This window comes from Clavelina lepadiformis, chromosome 3 (assembly GCF_947623445.1).
Source record: "Clavelina lepadiformis chromosome 3, kaClaLepa1.1, whole genome shotgun sequence".
Taxonomy (NCBI): Eukaryota; Metazoa; Chordata; class Ascidiacea; order Aplousobranchia; family Clavelinidae; genus Clavelina; species Clavelina lepadiformis.
Genome location: NC_135242.1, coordinates 16,392,749 through 16,412,195, shown reverse-complemented (window position 1 = coordinate 16,412,195; position 19,447 = coordinate 16,392,749). Strand labels below are relative to the sequence as shown.

The 19,447-nt window shown below is 34.9% G+C and overlaps 3 protein-coding genes across 3 annotated transcripts; 2 read left to right on the top strand and 1 right to left on the bottom strand.

Moving 5' to 3' along the window:
* Positions 1-1,881: 1,881 nt before the first annotated feature.
* Positions 1,882-6,997, top strand: LOC143449277 (neuronal calcium sensor 1-like). Its single transcript, XM_076949398.1, has 7 exons — positions 1,882-2,206; positions 2,587-2,660; positions 3,653-3,742; positions 4,196-4,274; positions 5,636-5,724; positions 5,821-5,898; positions 6,410-6,997. Exons 1-7 carry the CDS (start codon positions 2,143-2,145, stop codon positions 6,524-6,526), a joined length of 591 nt encoding a protein of 196 aa, XP_076805513.1. The 5' UTR covers positions 1,882-2,142; the 3' UTR covers positions 6,527-6,997.
* Positions 6,998-8,207: 1,210 nt separating this feature from the next.
* On the top strand, positions 8,208-12,244 carry LOC143449762 (uncharacterized). Its single transcript, XM_076950077.1, has 3 exons — positions 8,208-8,443; positions 8,588-8,724; positions 11,397-12,244. Exons 1-3 carry the CDS (start codon positions 8,284-8,286, stop codon positions 11,553-11,555), a joined length of 456 nt encoding a protein of 151 aa, XP_076806192.1. The 5' UTR covers positions 8,208-8,283; the 3' UTR covers positions 11,556-12,244.
* Positions 12,245-14,351: 2,107 nt separating this feature from the next.
* Positions 14,352-18,745, bottom strand: LOC143449357 (acyl-CoA:lysophosphatidylglycerol acyltransferase 1-like). Its single transcript, XM_076949522.1, has 8 exons — positions 18,151-18,745; positions 17,871-17,976; positions 17,325-17,431; positions 17,144-17,251; positions 15,944-16,122; positions 15,350-15,462; positions 15,054-15,180; positions 14,352-14,896 (listed from the first exon to the last, which is right to left on the bottom strand). The coding sequence occupies exons 1-8, from the start codon at positions 18,283-18,285 to the stop codon at positions 14,635-14,637; spliced, it is 1,137 nt and encodes a 378-aa protein (XP_076805637.1). The 5' UTR covers positions 18,286-18,745; the 3' UTR covers positions 14,352-14,634.
* Between the last annotated feature and the right edge of the window lie 702 nt (positions 18,746-19,447).

Genomic DNA, 19,447 nt, shown 5'->3' with positions numbered 1-19,447 from the left:
GTTGGTTATATACCGTGCAGAGAGTGTTGTTACACAGCAGGCTAAGCCAATTTTAGTTTAAAACAGTCAAAAAAGAAATGAAATGAAGTAAACGATTGTGTGGTGTACATTTAAAGAAAAGTGCTAAGTAAACAAATTATGTAAACATGTGGTCACCGCATTGTGTAGAACTTCAGTGTATATGTTAAATTATTCATTTTGAAACCGTTAGGTTAGACGTGCTTTCTGGCAGGTAAAGTGCGAATTCTTTTCTAAAAATCAATAACGATTACCCATACTGTTACGTGGGAAAATGCAACAGTATAAGAAAGACGAGATGTCAACTACGATAGGCGATCAACCTCATTCACCGAGTTGAAATCCCTTTGGGCAACTTACAGAGTTCTGTTGTACTTTTCAGCACCTGAAACTGCAAATCTTTTAGTTTGGTTGACCATATTGTTGTGACCATATAGTTCTTTTACGTATAAGTTATGCTGGGACAGCGATTACCTACAGAGGAAAAATCGCACTACACAATTAAGAGATGGCAAAGCAAAAATTAAATTTTGTCGATATAGGTGCAATATTTGGGAGATAAATTTAATTGCTTGTATTAGTCTTGGCAAAGGTAATTGTAATTATTTCAAGTTTAGTTCTTGAGTACGCAGTGTGCTGTATTGTCGTATGTTGTTGTAGCAGTCTGGTGTATACAATCTTGACAACGTTGCTTACTTACGCCCAGTTAAATTTGCACTTATGACGTTGCCCCATTTTAGTTTGCAAGCTAGTTTTCCAGCTGAAAACCAGTTGTGCTTTGTTTTTGTACCAAGTACAAAAACGAAGCTTATTTTGGAGTTAGATAAAGTGGCGGGTCGTAATGCGCTTTAGTATAAATGAAATTCAAGTAATTGTCACAGTCGCGTAGTTAGGATTGTTGTGAGACTACAAAGAAGCCAATCCAGACAGCAAAACGTTTGGGGTTTATCGTTCCTGCGCTTCGGGTTCATAAACCTTTCAAGACAACAACGTCGCAGCTGTTTCTTTGCCTACATGCAGTAGTCATTTAGGATTCAACTTTTGTTGCACTGTTCGATTTGTATAATGAGAATTGTTTAATTTTAAATGTTACTGAGCAAAAGTAAGCGTTTTTTAGCAAATGTGTATTTCTTTTGAGTGGTTATACTCTATAACTCTATTTTATACTAAAATCCTCCGACATGCAACTTTACATCCTCTTTTTTCTCACACAACGACACATATCATTATCAATGTAACAGAATATGACTACTTTTTTGGTATTGCTTACTGAACTGTAGGAGTAATACATATCCATTATAGTCCTTATTTATATGAGTGTTTTCATGTTGTTCTTTTGCCAGTAATGTTTCAATTTTGCTGTGATCACGTACAAGCAAAGTTAAAAGCAAACATCGAATTTTCAAGCAAATATATATGTATATGTGTTATCATACTAAATACTTCGACACGAAGTGGCATGTAAACTGAGAAAGTTTTTCTGAGAAACTTTCATTATATCCGGCTTGAGTGTTGTAGCTTAATTAGCAACTATATAATCTTCTGCGGCTATTCAGCACTATTAACAAGACGCAATAAAAACTGTGCCTGTCATCATTTGTTTTGTGCTGTGAACGAGACTTTCATTAAACGATTTTCGTCAATCTCCGTTAAGGTAAAAGACCTTAAATATTGTAATAGGCTATAAAAGATGTTGTAAAATATCACGCGGCAATAACGACAAGCTACCGTCTAGTCTTCAATAAAGAAAGTACCTGTTGCTGTTTGTACCAGCCAGAAAGATGCGTATATATGTGACCAAAACATACCATAAAATTGGTGTAAGTTTTACGTTTTTTTGTTCGTTTCGTTTTTTTCTGACGGGTTGAGGATTGCAGTTTATAGTATATTTTCGACATCAGAAGACTGACGGCTGGCACTATAAGTAAAGTTAGATATGCTAGATATGTTATCATTTATAATGGGCAATTTGTGCCCATTTTGCCTTACCATACTTCTTTGCCCAATCCGTCAGCTAAATATAGGTTTATTCTTACCAAAGTCCTCTTTTAGTTTCACATTTTTCTAACGAGGACAATTTTTTTAATTTGTTAAAACGACGTACTTCAACCAGATTTTGACGAAATGGGAAAAAGCGCCAGCAAATTAAACACTGAAGATGTTCAAGAACTGCTACAATGCACCCATTGTAAGTTTGTTCGTCGCTTGCTCTTAAAAACGTACGAAATAATAATTTCATATACATAGGCTACTATCATACAAACAGTATATATAAATACCTTACTTAAAATATAGATATATGTGTAAAATATATACGCTACACACATTAATTGGACCCAAAATTAGTTTTAAAAACTTGAATTGAGCCTTATACAGTACAGAGGTCACTTTTCTTCCGAATCTTTGTTTTTGCCATTTATGTAATTTATAATAATTACCATAAATTTATTGTCCAAAACAGTAATGCCAGGTATAAATTTAACTGTGAAATGAAAGGTTGCTTTGCGCTTCGCCGTTGTTTGTGGAATGCTTTAAATTATACAATCATTCAATGTTTTGTACTTTCAGTTGACAAAAAAGAAATTCAAAGATGGCATAAAGATTTCATCAAGGATTGCCCCAATGGATATCTCAAAAAAGAGGTTGGTTTTGTTTTTTCTTTTTTATGTCTTTTTTGTTAAAACCCATTATAGGGTTAAAAAATTAGAGACAAATTCAAAACTATTCCTTCCAACCAGTTCATCATTATACGATGTTCCTTTGGCTACGTTTCCGATTTAACTGTGAACATCGTCAGCTGGGTTTCTTAATTTCGTTTACATAATTTGACCATATAAGTATAGTGAACGTAGTAAAAGTTACTTGTTTCTGTCTGTAGTTAGGATTTTTAATGGTGCAGTTACTTAATTCTATACTCCTTAATTATATTGATTTATGCTCCATTTTATAAACCATGAGGGAGCGTTCCAAAGACTATAGGGAGGTTGGATATTAGATTTTATAGAATTTGATTAAAAGGCCCAGCAGCAGGTATATAGCTGTGCGCTTTATTTAATTAAAATCTTTTCTTCTAAAACTTAACCTTATAAGCGCCTTCACCGAACATTAAATTTCAAATCGAAGCTTATTCTTCAGAATAAAGCAATAAATTCCAGTAATATTTTTTTAAATAATAATGTTGTTACGTCAAAAGTCGGATAACTACATTTTCATTGATTTTGTTAACAAAAAGCCAAAAGACATATGTTACGTGTATTCGGTTTTCTTATTTTTCCTGGTACAACATATTTGCTGATAGCCTACACGAAAGTTGTTTATGTTTTAAAGAAAACGATAAATCAATTATATACCGAAGTAACACAAAAGTAACTGTAACCAAATATATTTTCGAAACTTAAATGAAGATTATGTCCAAAGTCAATTTACTGTAAAAAAGTAGAAAGGGTTTCTTGTAAAATATTTATGAAATTCGATACAAAAGTGCATGTCTTAGTTTAAATAGAAGTTTCAAAAGCAATTATTTGGCGCTTGATTTCGTCCTATCATCATTTACAAATGTAATTTTGTCCGAAGCAAGAGACTACGAGATTAAATTGCTTTTGTTTCTCATATGTTTTTTTGTTTTATTTTTCAGGAATTTCAACATGTCTACAAACAATTTTTTCCAGACGGTGACCCTTCAAAATTTGCAAATTTTGTTTTTAATGTATTTGACTCGGACAAGGTACTTTAGCAATGTATATGGTGCTTCACAAAACTATCTAATGAATGGTTTTGCTAATGGAATGGAAATTGTTATCACCTGGGACCATATAAAACGATTCGATGCACTGATACTGTTTAGACTCATCTCCAGATCGATACTTCGAGTAATTTCAATAAAAAGAAGTGAGGTCATCGCATTAAATTAAGGGAAGGGCCCCTGATCGAATATACGACTTGCATAACTGACAAACTTTCATAACGATTCACTAAGAAAGTTCATTTCGTGGACGCGGTTGTTAAATTATTCATGCTTAGCATGCCACTGAAACCCAATTATTTATACAAGTACCCTCGATAGAATGTATAGTATAGGCCTACTGGAGTTACTATAAACACTTGTAAACTACAAATACTAAGCATCCAGTAAAGCTGTGCGTTACAGTAATTTTATTTACAATGCTTTTTCTTGCAGGATGGTTTTATAACGTTCAAAGAATTTATTTCGGCTTTGTCTGTGACATCCAGGGGTAACTTGGACGAAAAACTTGATTGTAAGTTTTTGCAACATTTTTATGATGATCATTTGCATAACTGCGTTGAATTAACTAATATAACTCCGCTTCTTTTTGATATCACGGACGTTTTGTGTGATTACAATGAAAGTCTTATATCGATTTTATCAAGGAAAACTTTAAATATGTAAAGTGAAAAAGGCTATATGCAACTTATAAATTTGAAGTTGTTACCGCTGTTGTTCATGTTTTTATGTTTTGAATATTATCATTATTTCGCAGTTTTTTGCACGACCTTTTCTTTCTTCAGACGGTCAGTCTGGTCTTGAAAAGCTATATACAAGTTATCTGGGAGATAAGGTTTTTACGAGTTTTCTCGTGTTTATTCTCTGGGGATATTGTTTATAGGTGTTCTTGTCACTATATTGGTTAGGTGTCGAATGTCTAGTGCGCTATAATTATCACCGAAACGATTCGGAATTTTGTATCTTCCAAGCGTCGATACTTCCCAGTATAAGCAGATCTTAATATGCACAGCTCTTCTTGTTTGCTTCTGTCGTCATGCTGCTTGAACCGACATGTCGATGGTCGTTGCTTTTGGCAAGGGCCTATCGATTTCGGGAGGGTCCATATTGATTTCAACAAAGGAATAAGATCAACACGGAATTAAAATAAAAAACCTTGGAACAAGATCATCAAGGGATGAAATAAGACCAAGGCCATATAACTATGAAAAAGAAATAAATTTAGAAATAAAAATATAAATTACAAGAAATTATTGTTTGCATAAATTAATCAGGCCACGATAAACTTAGTTAAGTAGGTAACGATATTATTCAGTTTTGATTATCCTCGGTAATTAGCATTTACGACACTTGCTCCTATACCAAGTTCGGCCATTGCAAAAAAGCAAATGAAAAATGTGCGTGTCAATCGGAACTTGCGCAAAGACAAGATCGGTAGAACCATGAATTATCGTCAAGTTTAATATCCAAATATTTTCCTCAGACCGAGGATAAAGATTATGAAACCGATAAAAAAACATGGCCTCGTCCAACTCCATCGATCGGAAGCTGGCGCAGTCTCCTCCGGTAATTATCTTCTCCTATTTATGGCAAAATCTTCTTTTGTGCCTCCTTTTTTTTGCTTGTACGCAATCACCGCACTCTTTTTGATGTTTCGTGATTTGATCTACTATGAAGCCGAAGAATATCTTTCTGATTTTCTTCGATTGGTGAGCCATGCAGCCATGCTCATTTGGTATAAAGATTTATGTGCCTTTGCTGGACATGTTTTTTACGCAGCATCAGAAAATGATCCCTATGTATGTCCTGTAAATTCCACATTGTTTCTTTTAGTATTACTTTTATTGTAGCTTCAAATGTTATCTGCTTTGCCAGGGGCCTTCAATTTGTACGACTTAGATCATGATGGCTTTATAACGAGACAAGAAATGTTAAATATTGTGGAAGCAATATACGCAATGGTGGTAAGTGGTTACGCCGATATGCACTCGGTTGACTTATTTGTAAGAAAGTTGTTTAAAACCTGGCTGAAATTGTTTTAATTTTGATTTTTGTTTAAGGGTAATTCAATGGATCTTCCTGAAGACGAAAATACACCAGAAAAAAGAGTAAACAAAATTTTTGCACAAATGGATCAGGTATAAAACGACACGTCAGTTTTGTGCAAGACTTCGGTAGACTTTGTAATATTTTTAGGACAACGATATAAACGCCTTCATTGAAGCGTTTGTGCGACGTCACGAAAGCAAAAAATTTGACGCTAAATTAAGCAGTTTCACAACCATTGTGAACGCAATGGCTTGCATCATTAAACGTCCATACCTTGGCCTAACGTTCATCATTTCAGAAAGTTGTCATTTTATACTGGTGGTCGTTCGTGTCATGATATAGATGGAAAAAGTTTTTTATGCCTGCATATTGTACTTTATAGAGAGTGGTAAACTAACTTTGTAAAATCATTGTAAGCTCTATGCAGAAAGTATACCGTAAACGGTTTATGTGCTATAATTCTGGTGCAGATCCACGTTCACTTCATCGAACTGATCGTTAAAGTTTCATTATTTATTTATTTTACGGCTTTTCACATATTGTACCATACAACCACACTCTTATAACATCATATATATCCAATAAGGACATATGTTGTAGAATAACGACGGCAAATTGACGAAAGACGAATTTCGAGATGGTTCGAAATGCGACCCATATATCGTAAAAGCGCTCTCTGCCGGATTTGGAAGTGTAGGCGAATACGAAAACTCCTGAAGCGACCTTCTTCAAATTACTGTGCTTGAAATACGCAAATATATTGCTTAAAATGGTTTTTTTGTGAACTGCATAAGATTCCTTTGTCTTCATCATACATGTCTTTATTTTATGGTTTCTCCTTTGGTATGTGTGCTTATCTTGATCTGTCTACAGTGTTTGCAATGTGAAAACAGTTTCTGACCTACAACTTACGAAAATAGAGTAAAGCTTGCCATTTGCCATCTAAGCAATTAGTACGTTTACGTTAACAACATTTTGTAAAGTAACCCTGGTGCCCCCGCGTTTTTGTGGGCCAACTGTGGAAGTGTTTTGCTTAGACTATATGGTAATTGCTACCGATTTTTATTTTTTTCCGTTTTGTTTATTGTAAAAGTTAAGCGGGTGATTTTTCTTTGCTCTTATAACCGGCTTATATACGTCCTACTTTCTCATACTTGTACTTGACAGGAACAGATGCGTATAACCTCATCAATGCGTCCTGAAACAATTAGCCAAACATATGGTTAAACTGTGTACAACCGGAGTAGACGTATTTCTAGCCTATACTGACATATTTCTATAGTGCAACTGTCTAGGACTAATAAGTCTGTCGCCTGTGTGCGAACTTCATGCAGAGGGTTGATAGAATATTAAATTGGTCTAAAATTTCCGCCCATCCTGTTTAAAACGTCCATCTTGATTGGCAAATAAACGCAATGACAACGTGTTGACAAAATGGATGAACTAAAAACAGATTAGCCATACTTTATAGATTGAAAAATAGATATACGTGACGCTTTAATCGTCAGTTTTGCAGTGTCAGAATATTATCTGAGCAAAGTTGCAATCTACATAGCAGATCGAAACGTTTTATTTTGTTACATTTATGGACCTGGTCGAATATTGATTTGGTGTAAAATCAAAACGTTCTCTTTGGTTGACATTTAATCTGGTTCTTCATTTTTGTAATACATTTATGAATTTTAAGAGAATAATATTTTGCAGTTGGCCTTAATAAGTGTATCCTAACATGAATTTAATTTACGTTTATTGGTCATGTCCGCCCATACAATGAACAATGTTGTGACTGGTGGTCTCCTATAGCTTAGTTAGAAACTATTTACTGTAATGGGATAATGGATAATAATATTATCAAACAACAATATTAAAAATAGTACCATTGCACATGACCGATTACAGAAACCACATTATATAGCCTATTGTAGAATAGTCAATCATGCTCAAGTTAGAAAACAGACGTTAAAAATGACTGTAAAAGGACTTAACGAACTGGGTTACTTGAATTACAAAGTATCTATAATTTAATAGTCATAGTGCATACTATATACATACACTCACTGAAACGTTACATTCGTTGTGACTCTCCGCTGTACAAAAATGATACAAATAGATAAGTTTTCATTTTCTATAATTCTCAGTTGTGTTTATCCGTATAAAGTTACCACACACACCGCAAAAATGTAACTGGACCCGATCTACAGACAACAAACCTTAACTTAAATGCCGACTAGGTTGTTTGATGTACGATAAAGGCTTTCTAGTCTTTAAGCGGCAACAAAGAATTATAATTGTCAATGATAAGGAATAGATTTAGTCTCATAGATCTTTCGAATTAATGATTATTTTTTTGAAATTATACTTGAAAATTCTGACTAATCAAAATTACTTTATAGGTTTTAAAAGTTACACCAGTAAATTTGTGTTTTAGCAAGAACTTTGTTTAAATTTAAAAATCAAGTGTCGCAGTTACTATAATGGGAGATAATTTACCAAATCAGTCACAAACTAGAGCTCACAAGAAAAATGTCGGAGCAGTCCAGGCTTTGGGTAAAGTACTCGAACAATTACAAAAAGACAAAAAGAAAAGGATGCAGATGATTGATCAGGAAACCATAGATTCTCACAAGTTTCTTGGTATGTTATGTTTGAAGATCTTTGTTCATAACTGCACACTAAATAGACATAAAAACTGCCAAACTATTTGTATAGCCTAACCCTTTACTCTTTATACCCTGCGCATTTTGTTGCCTATCATCTTGCAAGGTTATCTCTATACAGAGCAAGTTTTGTCAAATTCGGGAAACAGTGTAACGTATGAAGAGGTTTTTCCTAGTGAAAAGGAGCGGCCTAAGGGAAATACAGAAAGTTCCCCGGACAAACACCGACCAACTAAAAGTTCAGTTTTGCGAATGGAGGTAATGACAAGTAATTGTTACCTAAAGTAAACCTAATTTGCGATTAGAATGATATAAGTCCGTGGCGAATGTGCTACTTCTATAAATAATATCTCGTTTGCACACTGGGAATTACAACAAATATTTGGCCGTATGTGCCAAATAGCTTTTTATTGTCGTACATCTTCGTACTGACTGTAATCAACGTAAAATTCACCGTGCGCATAACAAGCAAGGTCGTGTAGAGCGCAATGTGGGCTCAGGCCAGAAAGTAAATTTGGGCCACTGCAAAAATTAAGTAACCTAAGCTCGTGATACTTAAATACATACGGTAATTCATTAAAGGTTGTTGCTACCAGTGTCAATTGACACTCTATGCAGATTTTAATCACAACGCATTTTTTCCATGCAGTTCAAGCTAAAATTAAGCAAAAGTCGAAAGGTATATATACGTTCCCTCATTGAACACTAAACTTCTTTGGTTATATGTTAATAACTTACTAATAAATGTTTCACAAAATTTTGTTTTAAGAACGTTTTTACAACGTCAGTAACGTGATGTACATAAAATGATCAAATAAGACTATTATTTCTTTATAGTTTCGTTTGTATTCACTTCAAATAAATGTAAAATCAACAGGCTATGTAACCAAACTTCCACCTCTCAAATTTTAAAGCTTGTTTTCTTTATACACTGCAAAACAAAAGTTTATATGTAAACCAGAACTCACTCTGAGGGTTCACACCTTGCCCACATGCATGGGCACAAACCGATGCTTAGCTACGGCGCTGTTGGAATATAATCGATAAAGCCACAAAAACTTGTGTTTCTTGCATAATACTTTCTAGCTTTTGTACTATTACTACATGCTTTCTTTATGGAGGTGTAACCATCAATGTGATTTGCAAACAATAGGCCCCTTTAAAATTCGTAAGCCAGGACCAATTCGCCCCCCCCTGATCCTCTCTCTACACTGGTTCAATAATAATTACTAAGTACTACAAATACAGCTAAATATAGGAATCTGCCGAACGCAAGCCCGAAGCGCCGAAGGCTCGGCACGAAAGGCACCAGTTTTAAGTGTTCTCACGAACAGAGCTTCTCTCCCGAAATTATGGACCTGGAAGTAGCGCATGTGCATGCCAGGCGTATCAAACACAATCTTTTCTTTCGCTTTAAAAACACAGCAGACTATAAGTTAAAAGTGATTATACGGTACAGATATATATGATTCTAAACGTTCTACAAGTTTTCTTGATAAATCGATCTCACTACTTGTGTCTGTCCAATAGTTACATTTTATATATCCACTAAAATGTTTATTACCGAAAACCCATTTCTGACGTAGTCTATACACTACACTACTACAGTATAACAGCAAAAACATATTGCTCATATTTAAACTTTCTTGTATGTTTTATCATGACTTCATAGGCTACCTTACGCTAGGTTACTGTTACTCACAAACGTTAAAGTCAAAAGCTCAGGTTCCTATAAGCCCGAGCTTTTTTCATATTTCCACATCCCTAAGCCGCTATACCTAAGTAAAACCCGATCGTTTGTAGATTTTTAATTGTTACACTCCAGACTTACTTCGTATGGCGTTTTCTTCATGAATATAATTTTTCATCATTAATATAATACATCTTAAACGTTGAAACTATAAATATCACGGAATCGATATAGTTTCGCATGAATTAGCCATTTCAGCCAACTTCATATTCTCTGATCAGAACCATACAACATCACTGTCCACGGTTTTGTGTATTCTGCCCTCGACTGCAACCAGAACACCACAAACCTGCGGTGTCATAGGATGGTTCCAGCTTGATTCAACCTACGGACGATTCAACTCAGAACAATACAATCTAAATACAACTAAACCCGGGATGACCCAGCCAACATCTGAGGGTGGAATTGTCTTTGGTTTAATCTTACGTTGGATGAATTGTTCTGGGTTGAATCATCGCTGAGTTGAATTGACCGACTACCTCATAATGAAAGACTGCTCGAATGGGCTATCTTTAAATTTTATCCATACTTTTACGTTTTCATATAACGTCACTATGCTTTCTATGAGAATTTCTGGAGCAACTTTTTGGTATGAGCGCCAACGTAATTTGGCTACTTTTCGACGTAATCTGTCTAAAACTTTAGGTAAACAAAGGACAAGAAAGCTTTTTTCCAACATAACTGCATTCTTCGCACATTAAATGTTGCATTCACAGTGGTATCTTTAAGTATAACATCAAACTTTCATTGCAATAATCTGAACCGTATCCCGCAAAAGGTTTTTGAAAACAAGTTTGAAAACCTTACACGATGCTTCAGCAATTCCATGGTATTTGCTCCATCATGCTATCTTCACGCCAATGCAGCCTGTTAGCAATACCAAGTTCACTTTCCAATATCTCAGATCCCGTATGAACTATAAGCAGCATGAGTTACTTTAAGATTAACTGAGATGCTAGGAGATTTAAGTATAGACCATCACTATATAGTCATGTTAATATATTATATTGGTATAACATACTGTACGTGTAATAATTTTTTCGTTTAATAGTTTTAGCCAAAAGCATGTTACGGAAGCTAAGCTTATATGGTGTCATTGCATTAAAAAATTTTGTTTGAACTGCATTCTTGTCACTGACGGTTGTGAACAGCATGAATTCAGGAAGGATTGTTTCTCTAGGTTCAACTGCGCAAATCGCTCGCCGAAGCAAGGTATAAAACCAGGAGGGAAGAATTTTTTCGACGGTGGAAAGATGTATTTGAACGTGACCTTGCTCTAGACGATTGGTTTGTTGAGCAAAAGAGTGACGCTGTAGATGATGACTGGAGATTCTCATAGAATTTTGCGAAGTGTTTGCATAATGTTCAGTTGCACTCATTTCTATAGAATATATAGGTTTACATTTGCAAACCATTAAGAGTTATGTTTGAGTAGGCAATATTCAACTTTCATTGTAACGGATAGCTGCAAACTTTTGAAATTCTTTTACCCACTGTTCATTTTGTCATCGTTAGTTTCTGTTTGCATTCTTTGACAACGCTGGTAAAAAACTTGTTAATTTATTTTAAAAAACTAGTTCCCAACAACGTTTATTTTGAAGCAGCTTTTTAGAATTTGTTGCTTTGTTTTAGGACTTGTTGCTTTGCACATGGTGGCGACATATCTCTGTACACATCTACCAATACATTTTTTGTAACCCAATTCAACACTTTTGCATAACGTGTAACTGAAACAACGTATAAAATTCGAAGTAAAATTTAAAAAATATGGCGAAGTAAGCTTGCAATAAAAAATGGCATAGAAGTCGTAGAGATAAACGAGTCTTTTGTGCAAACATATATTTTTACAAATTTTTGTACAAAAATTTGGCATGGCTGGCATCATTCTGCCGCAATAAACTTGTTGGCTTGCAAAGTCTTTTTTTACTAATAGGCCTACAGTCCGATCTGGGATCTGCAGTAGGATTGCCAGATCACCTGAAACGTTTTCAAGAACATATGGATGTAGCCTACGACTAGATTATTGAATTTTTTTCTGCATGCACGCTGTGAATTCTGTTTGGCAATAAGGGTATATGACGTTTTTTATTCCTGTCGCATCTACAAAATCGCGTAGACATTTTCAAAAAATTACTACTTATCCAACTGACTATAGTCTACAACTTCAGTAAAAAGTTAACTGGGAAAAGCAGAAGGTACAATATCGGTTTACAACGTTGCCATTGTTCAGTTTGTATGTCGCGGCACTTTTAAAGTTTTAACTAACTTATAGCTTAACTAAATCAATTTGCAATCCTGGAGTTGATATTGTAGCAACTGCCTTTCAGTCATTGAATAAACTAGTAAATAAACACACTGTATATGGCATGCCGTATGCATTACACTTTTGCAACGTTTGTTCCTATCTTACAGATATACCATTTCAGCAATATCGAAAAATCTTTGCGGTTACCGATTAGCGAATGCTATAACTTGTAACACTATATAAAAGTTTTCTGATATTCCAAAAATAAATTACTCAAGAACAATGACACGTTTCAAGGAGCAAGGACATGGCCATGCAGTTTTGACAGAATATCCAAGCATAGTCCTTGCGTTCACGGACGTCTGGCAGCCTTAATCTGTATATCTTGTTTCAGTAAGCTAGTATGTATTCGCAAATGAATACTTAAAGAGTCTTTCCTTTTCTTCCGTCGCTCTTTAATCCATTCTTACCTCAAAAGTAACAGTGGTTCTTCAACTGTTGCTGTCAACGTCTTCCAAGCCTCAATGGGTCGATGTGCCCTTCCAGGAAATCTTTGTTGCAGACATCTTTGAAGTGCATGGGTGTGATTTTTCTATACCGACCTAGACCCATATAACGTATCCGTAGGAATCTTCATTCGTCTAACATCACCAAATCAGAGTGATACAAGCAAGTCGCCAAGTGATACAAGCAAGCTTTCTGAGGTTATGCCAATAATTTTGAATGTGTGTTGTTGTTGGAAATAGGGAGTCCATGTTGCTTAGCTGCCATAGAGCAGTGAGCTAAGCTAGATTTACTTAAACCGTTGTTTGGGTGGGGAACACGGTGTTGTTCTACAATGTTTTGTTCGAACGAGTAACAGCTTTGCCATTTCTCCTATTCGAATCAAATCATTGTTCAAGGAAAGATTACGGAAACCGTGGATCCGAGATGGATCCAGGAGGGTAAAATTTCCTATGGAAATGCATGTATGATTGTTAACATCCTGTCCGAGAATGTTTGTCTCATTTAGACTGCGGCGCTCGGAAAGTTTTACCTCCGTGATAACGAGTAAGGTTGGTTGCGTTTCTTCCCAGTGAGCACAAACTGTCCCGAGCGTAGCCTACTTGTAAACTAATCCAACTCTAAAACTCAACTTGTATTGTTGTTCTCGTCTGCTTGAAGAACGAGTACGCACACACATATATATACAGTAACGAGCAAATACCACCCATATCACTAAAATCAGCGAAGAGACAATTTAAAGTGATATGTCCAAAAAACAGAATCACCGCGTAGTGGCACCTTGGCCGCCACAAGATCGATGGCTAATCCAAGTTTATTACAGGCTTACAAGCGCTTGGTAACCTATTAAAAGACCTCCTCAGCAGAGTGCGCTGTCAGGGCCGCGTCATTAGCGTATTCCTTTTGGCATTTCTCTTATAGGCATCTTGCGTACTTTGATCTTGGTTCAAAGACACGCAAAATTGAAAAAAAACATCGTCACTCCTGATGTGATGATATATGCTCCATTCTCTGACTAGCAAAAAGCTTTGGACAGCAGCAAGGAAAAAAGTGTGAAAGATTGTTGGCATTATATCGAAACCTTCTTTTATGAGTCATTCTGGAAAATGACTGATTGCAAACCATGATTTACAACAATTTCTTGTTTGATTTTTTTATGAAATGACACAATTACTTAAAGAAGTTTGGTTACACCCACGGTTTTCTGAAGCAATGTAAAAAGGCCTTTTCTGCTGACCATATTAAAGACTTCTGTTAAACCGATGACTACAACGTATATATACAAGACTGGTCCTCTCCGTCAGCTAGGAAGTAACCACACTAAGCGCGTCTAACGTCAAAAATACTTCTTACCTTATTTAAAGCATTTTTTCTTCCACTGTTAAACACACTGGCTTTTCGGTTTTATTTACTATTCAGAGCAATTTACAGCAGTTTTGTATGCTATATAACCAAGTATAACGTAAACTGCAAGATTGATTTTAACAGTATGTTCAAGGCACAATATAGGCCATAGAGAAAATGATTTTGTTCAGTATATTGCTAGAAAACGAACAAAAATGATAATTGCAGGTCTAAAGGTAATATGCATTAATTTCTAAATAAATAAACAATATGATGTAACGCATGCAAGTACTTCATATGCTCCTGTATGTTAAATATAAAATATTTAACATAATATATGTAAACCAAACATAAGTAAAACAAACGAGGCGACTATCCAAACGTGTACACCAAACAGCAAAAACCATCTTAATGGCTCACTCACTCGACAATTTTCTGCGTGCGGAAATTTTCCTGACTCATAAAATGTTTCCAAAATTTGATCTTTTTCAACAAAACGATCATTTAACCATTGGGATATTTTTTCATCTCGAGCGGGTTTGCTGCCATTCCGGTAATTTCCAATTATATCTTCTGCTGAATAAACCCTAATATACAAGAATAATTAATAAGTTGAGTTTATTAAGAATTTAACTTGTGCCTTTAATTAGGCCCGTCGACCCGATACAGGTGATTGCCAGGGTAAGTTAAACGGAACTTTACTTCACACAATTTTTTGTAAAAGAAAAAGTATTATTGGCCAACCTGTAATAACAAACTACTGTTTGGGGGCCGTTATGACCAATGAAGTAACTCAGTAAAGATGAATCACGCTTGTAACCTATGGTTAAATCAATTATCCATTTAAATCCACCACTTTCGTCTTGTTTTTCTAAAATAAATTAAAAACATTTTACACAATAAATTTCATAAAGTTAAATTACAGTTAATTTCTTTAATATAATATTTCCGTTAGTTGTCACTTTAAAGAGTATTGAGGCCAGAGTTGTGTTTATGTATCGATGTCACAAAGCTTGGATCCGAAATACTATGGAAAGCACCTCTCACTCTATCTTTTGTTTCTACTCCAATCACATCAATAGCATTTTGTATTCCGCTTACTTTTGGATAAGCAACGTTATTCAGAGGCGAAAGGCCTTGTTTATTGGCGTATCTGAAATATGTGGAAAATTTCTTTTTGCCATATAATATTATGATTAAATCATATTCAAATATCGTTTCATTTGTATTTACATTTATAGTTTTATTTATGTATACATTTGCATGTATGTATTACAGTAACTAAGCCTATTCGCCTGATTTATCCTCAATACTATTTATCAACATTTTAGACATGTCACTTCAAGAACAGGCCTTTTTTAAACGATAGCCTTTGATAATATTTTAATTATTTGTTATGAAAAACGATAATGAGGTTATGTTAATATAGAAATAATTTACTTTCAATTACATTAATAATTGTGCCGTAATTGTGAAAATGACTTTAACTTTCCAATATCAGGTGTAACATTGAACAGATCGTAAGCCCAATATTTTAGATGTATTTTGCAACCAACAAATTGTATTTTATACTAACAATTGTATTTTATTTTGCAAAAACCAATTTTTTTTTTTTTTTATTTGTTTTATTTTACCTTTGGCTACTTGGCTTCGTATTTCTCAGAAAGCCACCTTCAGGAAAAAGGATTAGCCATTTTCTTTTTAGTCGAATATAGCTCTGCAGAAAACATTTGCGCAATTTTTGTAGTTCCTTTACTTTTAATTCTGATACATCCATTTTGAGGAGATTAGCCACTAGTTTTGCGTGCCCACCCTACAACCAAACATAAAATCTTCATTAAATGGCAGTTAATGTGGGTGCAAATCAAATTATTTGATATAAGTTATAACAAACCATATGGTCACAATTATTTCAATGAGCGCAAGTAGAGCCATATTTTGTGTACAAAAAGAAGATCATCTTTCGGATAAATTTATCCTTCCTCCGTGTAACTGTACGAAACGGCTAGAGTTGCAAAAATATGAAAAAACGACTTTGACGTTGGTGAGAACCCGAAAGTATGACGTCATTATAAAGTAAACTTGACAGACATAAATCGTGAAAAAGATTTTCCAAAAACATAAAAAGACGAAGTTAACATTCTAATAAATGGTGGTGGTTATTCCAGTTTGACAGTTGCATTGTCCTTTTTGTACATTGTACGTTGCACTCTTCGCTTTGTGTCAGCAGGGCCAGTGTAAATAAATGACCTTGTAATGAATGACTGCAAACTTCAAGAAGCAATTTAAACCGTTACATTGCGTTTGAAAAGAATTTTCCAGCATCAATGATAAATTTATTTATTTGCAGGAAAAGTTAACACTCAGGTAAATCTGAGAGTGAAGTTCGGTGTGGTGAAAAAACTAAAAATTGGTGGCGTTCAGCATCGCATAGCCTTTAGCACTCTTTAGAAATAACCAAGGATGCAAATAACCCAATACGAAATGAATGTAAATACTTCCGCACGAAGCAATACATGGTAACATACGTATCTTTCTTTCGTTAAACATAATTACCGTGTGGAAATGGATGTTATCTGAAGTAAGCCAATTTTCGCATAAATAAAACATGACTTTACCTGCGCTTACTACAATCATTGCAAACACCTGCAAATATTGAAAGAACGATGATGTCAACGCTTGCCACGTTAAAATTGGGTTGTGTGTTATAAACCTAGCATTTGATCATATACAGTACTTAACAACGACCCGAAGCAAATTCCTAAAAGGTTTCGTCACTCATTTTATGGGTAATGCTTAAACTTATGTTCACAGGTCATTAAGTAAAAACATACCTGCAAAATGAATGCGTCGCCATGGCCTTTCGACACCATTCCAAAGGGAAGAATCTGAAATATCCAGCTCATTATCCACATAGAATTGGACAAAATATTGCCCTTGCCCTGACGAAAACAGTTTGATACAACTTTGGTATCATTGAAATAATCGTTTGCAAACATCGCAGCAAAATGTCACCTGCAGGCAGAGCATAATGATGATGATGTCCATTGGACTTTGATGATTAGCAATAATTAAGACATTGTCCTCAATTAAATGGGTCACATCTTCGCCACATTCCAGGACTGTTAACCCATAAATTAAAGTAACAACATAAACCGTAGAAAACAAATTAGGAAGAAAACGTTAGCTTATCAAAAGCAATGTATTAAAGGATGGAAATAACAGTTTAACGTGAAAATAAGGGAGCATTATTGAGTTTTCTGCAATACAATTGCGTTTTAAAAGTATTGAAATACCGGTTTTCTTATATGCTGAAAACTTAAACTTTATATTAATTTTTGTGTGCTGAAGGCTGAAAATGTAGAATGAAGGTATGTAGTAATATAAGAAGTTTGACTTGAAGACCGAAGTCAATGTTATGTCATGCATTCTTACACTAAACTGATTATGAACCACATTTATTCGGCCATACATATTTTTGCAAACGTCACGACATAAATTACAATCTTTATGAGTATGTTCAGAACCTTACAAAGTATGGCAGATAAATGATGTGCTTACCGTTGTTATCTAAACCACACAGCCAAGAACAGACGACTGTTATCAAGCTTTGGTAACATATACCTTCCAAAAACCAAAACCAGTCTTTCTTCACGAGACGGAGAGGCTAAACAGAGAAAAGCAGATTAGTAAAGCGTTGTAGTTAAAGTTGAATTCATTTTCTAAAAGTGGTTATTTCTATCATAAAGACAAGCAGTTACAATTCCAATCAAACAATTGTAAGCGGTTGTAAGTTTAATCAACAAGCAGATACGTTGGGTAGGCTATACATACTGTTTACCTGCAATACTGCATACCACAACAAGTAGAATATAAGACAAACAAAAACTTGGGCAGTGATCAGCAACAGTCGTGGTATACTTTTCAAAAACGCTTTCGGATTATTTCCGATTTCCTTGGATAAAACGTGAAACATTCTTCAAAAATGTCCTATCAATCATATCTCGTCTGATTTAGAAAGAAAAGCTTATAATCTGATCATTGACCTCAAGGCATGTATAGGCTATCCAGCGTGACCACTGAGTGTACATGGGCGAAAGCGTCCTCTTTCTACACCATTTTCCAGGCCCATATTTCGAGAATATGGATCAAGTGAATGTTTTTTCTAACGAGTCTATTAGGGCCTACAATATTGCGGCAAAAATGGTACGCAATCGTTTCCTGAGTAACGGTTAACACATGTGACAAATTATGTATGTTACACAAGCCAACAACCTGCACATTATTGGCTCGATTCTATGCAACAGCTCTCGTACACTTTTCCGAAAAACGGAGTATTATGGAAAGGTGATAGTAAGTGGGCTACCAAGCCTAAGATAGTAGTGTAATTAGTTAATTACCCAGTTCCACTATATTACAGAGTTTATAGAAGAATGTTTAATGATAATGGAAATCCCACAAAAAATATTCTATCAAGAAAAGCTTTCAGACGCATAAGCTTATTTCACTGCCTGATTTGTTTAAAAGGTGAAATGCTAGTTTAGTGAAATTGCCTGCAGTTACCTTTCTACACTTTCTGCTTTAGTATAGTAACAAAGCTACTTTTCGCAAGCACCCATACTGGCCAGGCACTCTAGAAGTCTAGAGTCTAGACAGTAGCTAGCAAAATGCCCACTGATGTTTTGATATATGATTTTAATATGTTTCTTCTGCATAGCGTGTTTTGACGCAGCAAATGAAAAGGCATGTCTAATCGACACGTGCGTCTAAAAATAGATGCTTTCAAATTTCGATCACAGAAGGCCTGTACCAGCATAAGGGTTATGAAGCAAAGTTTGTGTTGGTACGCTGCTACTATATCTGACAGCTGTGAAAATAGGATTGCAATTACAATGTACTAGTTTACATTTAGTACATTTAGTTTTCCATTTATTACATTTAGTTTTCCTTGGTTTTTCTGTATTTGCTGATTACTAATGCCAACATGGAACGCAATAAACTAAAAAAGCATTTGCACCTATTGTGACCTCCAAGTCTAATTGCATAACATAAAAAGCAAATCTCTTACTTTAAGGCATACATATTTAGATAATATTAAAACATGTATGTAGATACAAAGTATTGTTTCTTGCATGAAC

Bases quoted from the DNA above. Each gene is read 5' to 3' on its own strand.
- LOC143449277 (XM_076949398.1), top strand. From the start codon at position 2,143: ATGGGAAAAAGCGCCAGCAAATTAAACACTGAAGATGTTCAAGAACTG. The intron at 2,207-2,586 runs GTAAGTTTGTTC...TTGTACTTTCAG, and splicing joins ACTGCTACAATGCACCCATT to TTGACAAAAAAGAAATTCAA. The intron at 4,275-5,635 runs GTAAGTTTTTGC...CTGCTTTGCCAG, and splicing joins CTTGGACGAAAAACTTGATT to GGGCCTTCAATTTGTACGAC.
- LOC143449357 (XM_076949522.1), bottom strand. From the start codon at position 18,285: ATGTTTCACGTTTTATCCAAGGAAATCGGAAATAATCCGAAAGCGTTT. The intron at 17,432-17,870 runs GTAAGCACATCA...ATGGGTTAACAG, and splicing joins GTGTGGTTTAGATAACAACG to TCCTGGAATGTGGCGAAGAT. The intron at 15,463-15,943 runs GTAAAATAAAAC...CACATATTTCAG, and splicing joins ACGAAGCCAAGTAGCCAAAG to ATACGCCAATAAACAAGGCC.
- LOC143449762 (XM_076950077.1), top strand. From the start codon at position 8,284: ATGGGAGATAATTTACCAAATCAGTCACAAACTAGAGCTCACAAGAAA. The intron at 8,444-8,587 runs GTATGTTATGTT...ATCTCTATACAG, and splicing joins AGATTCTCACAAGTTTCTTG to AGCAAGTTTTGTCAAATTCG. The intron at 8,725-11,396 runs GTAATGACAAGT...TTGTTTCTCTAG, and splicing joins GTTCAGTTTTGCGAATGGAG to GTTCAACTGCGCAAATCGCT.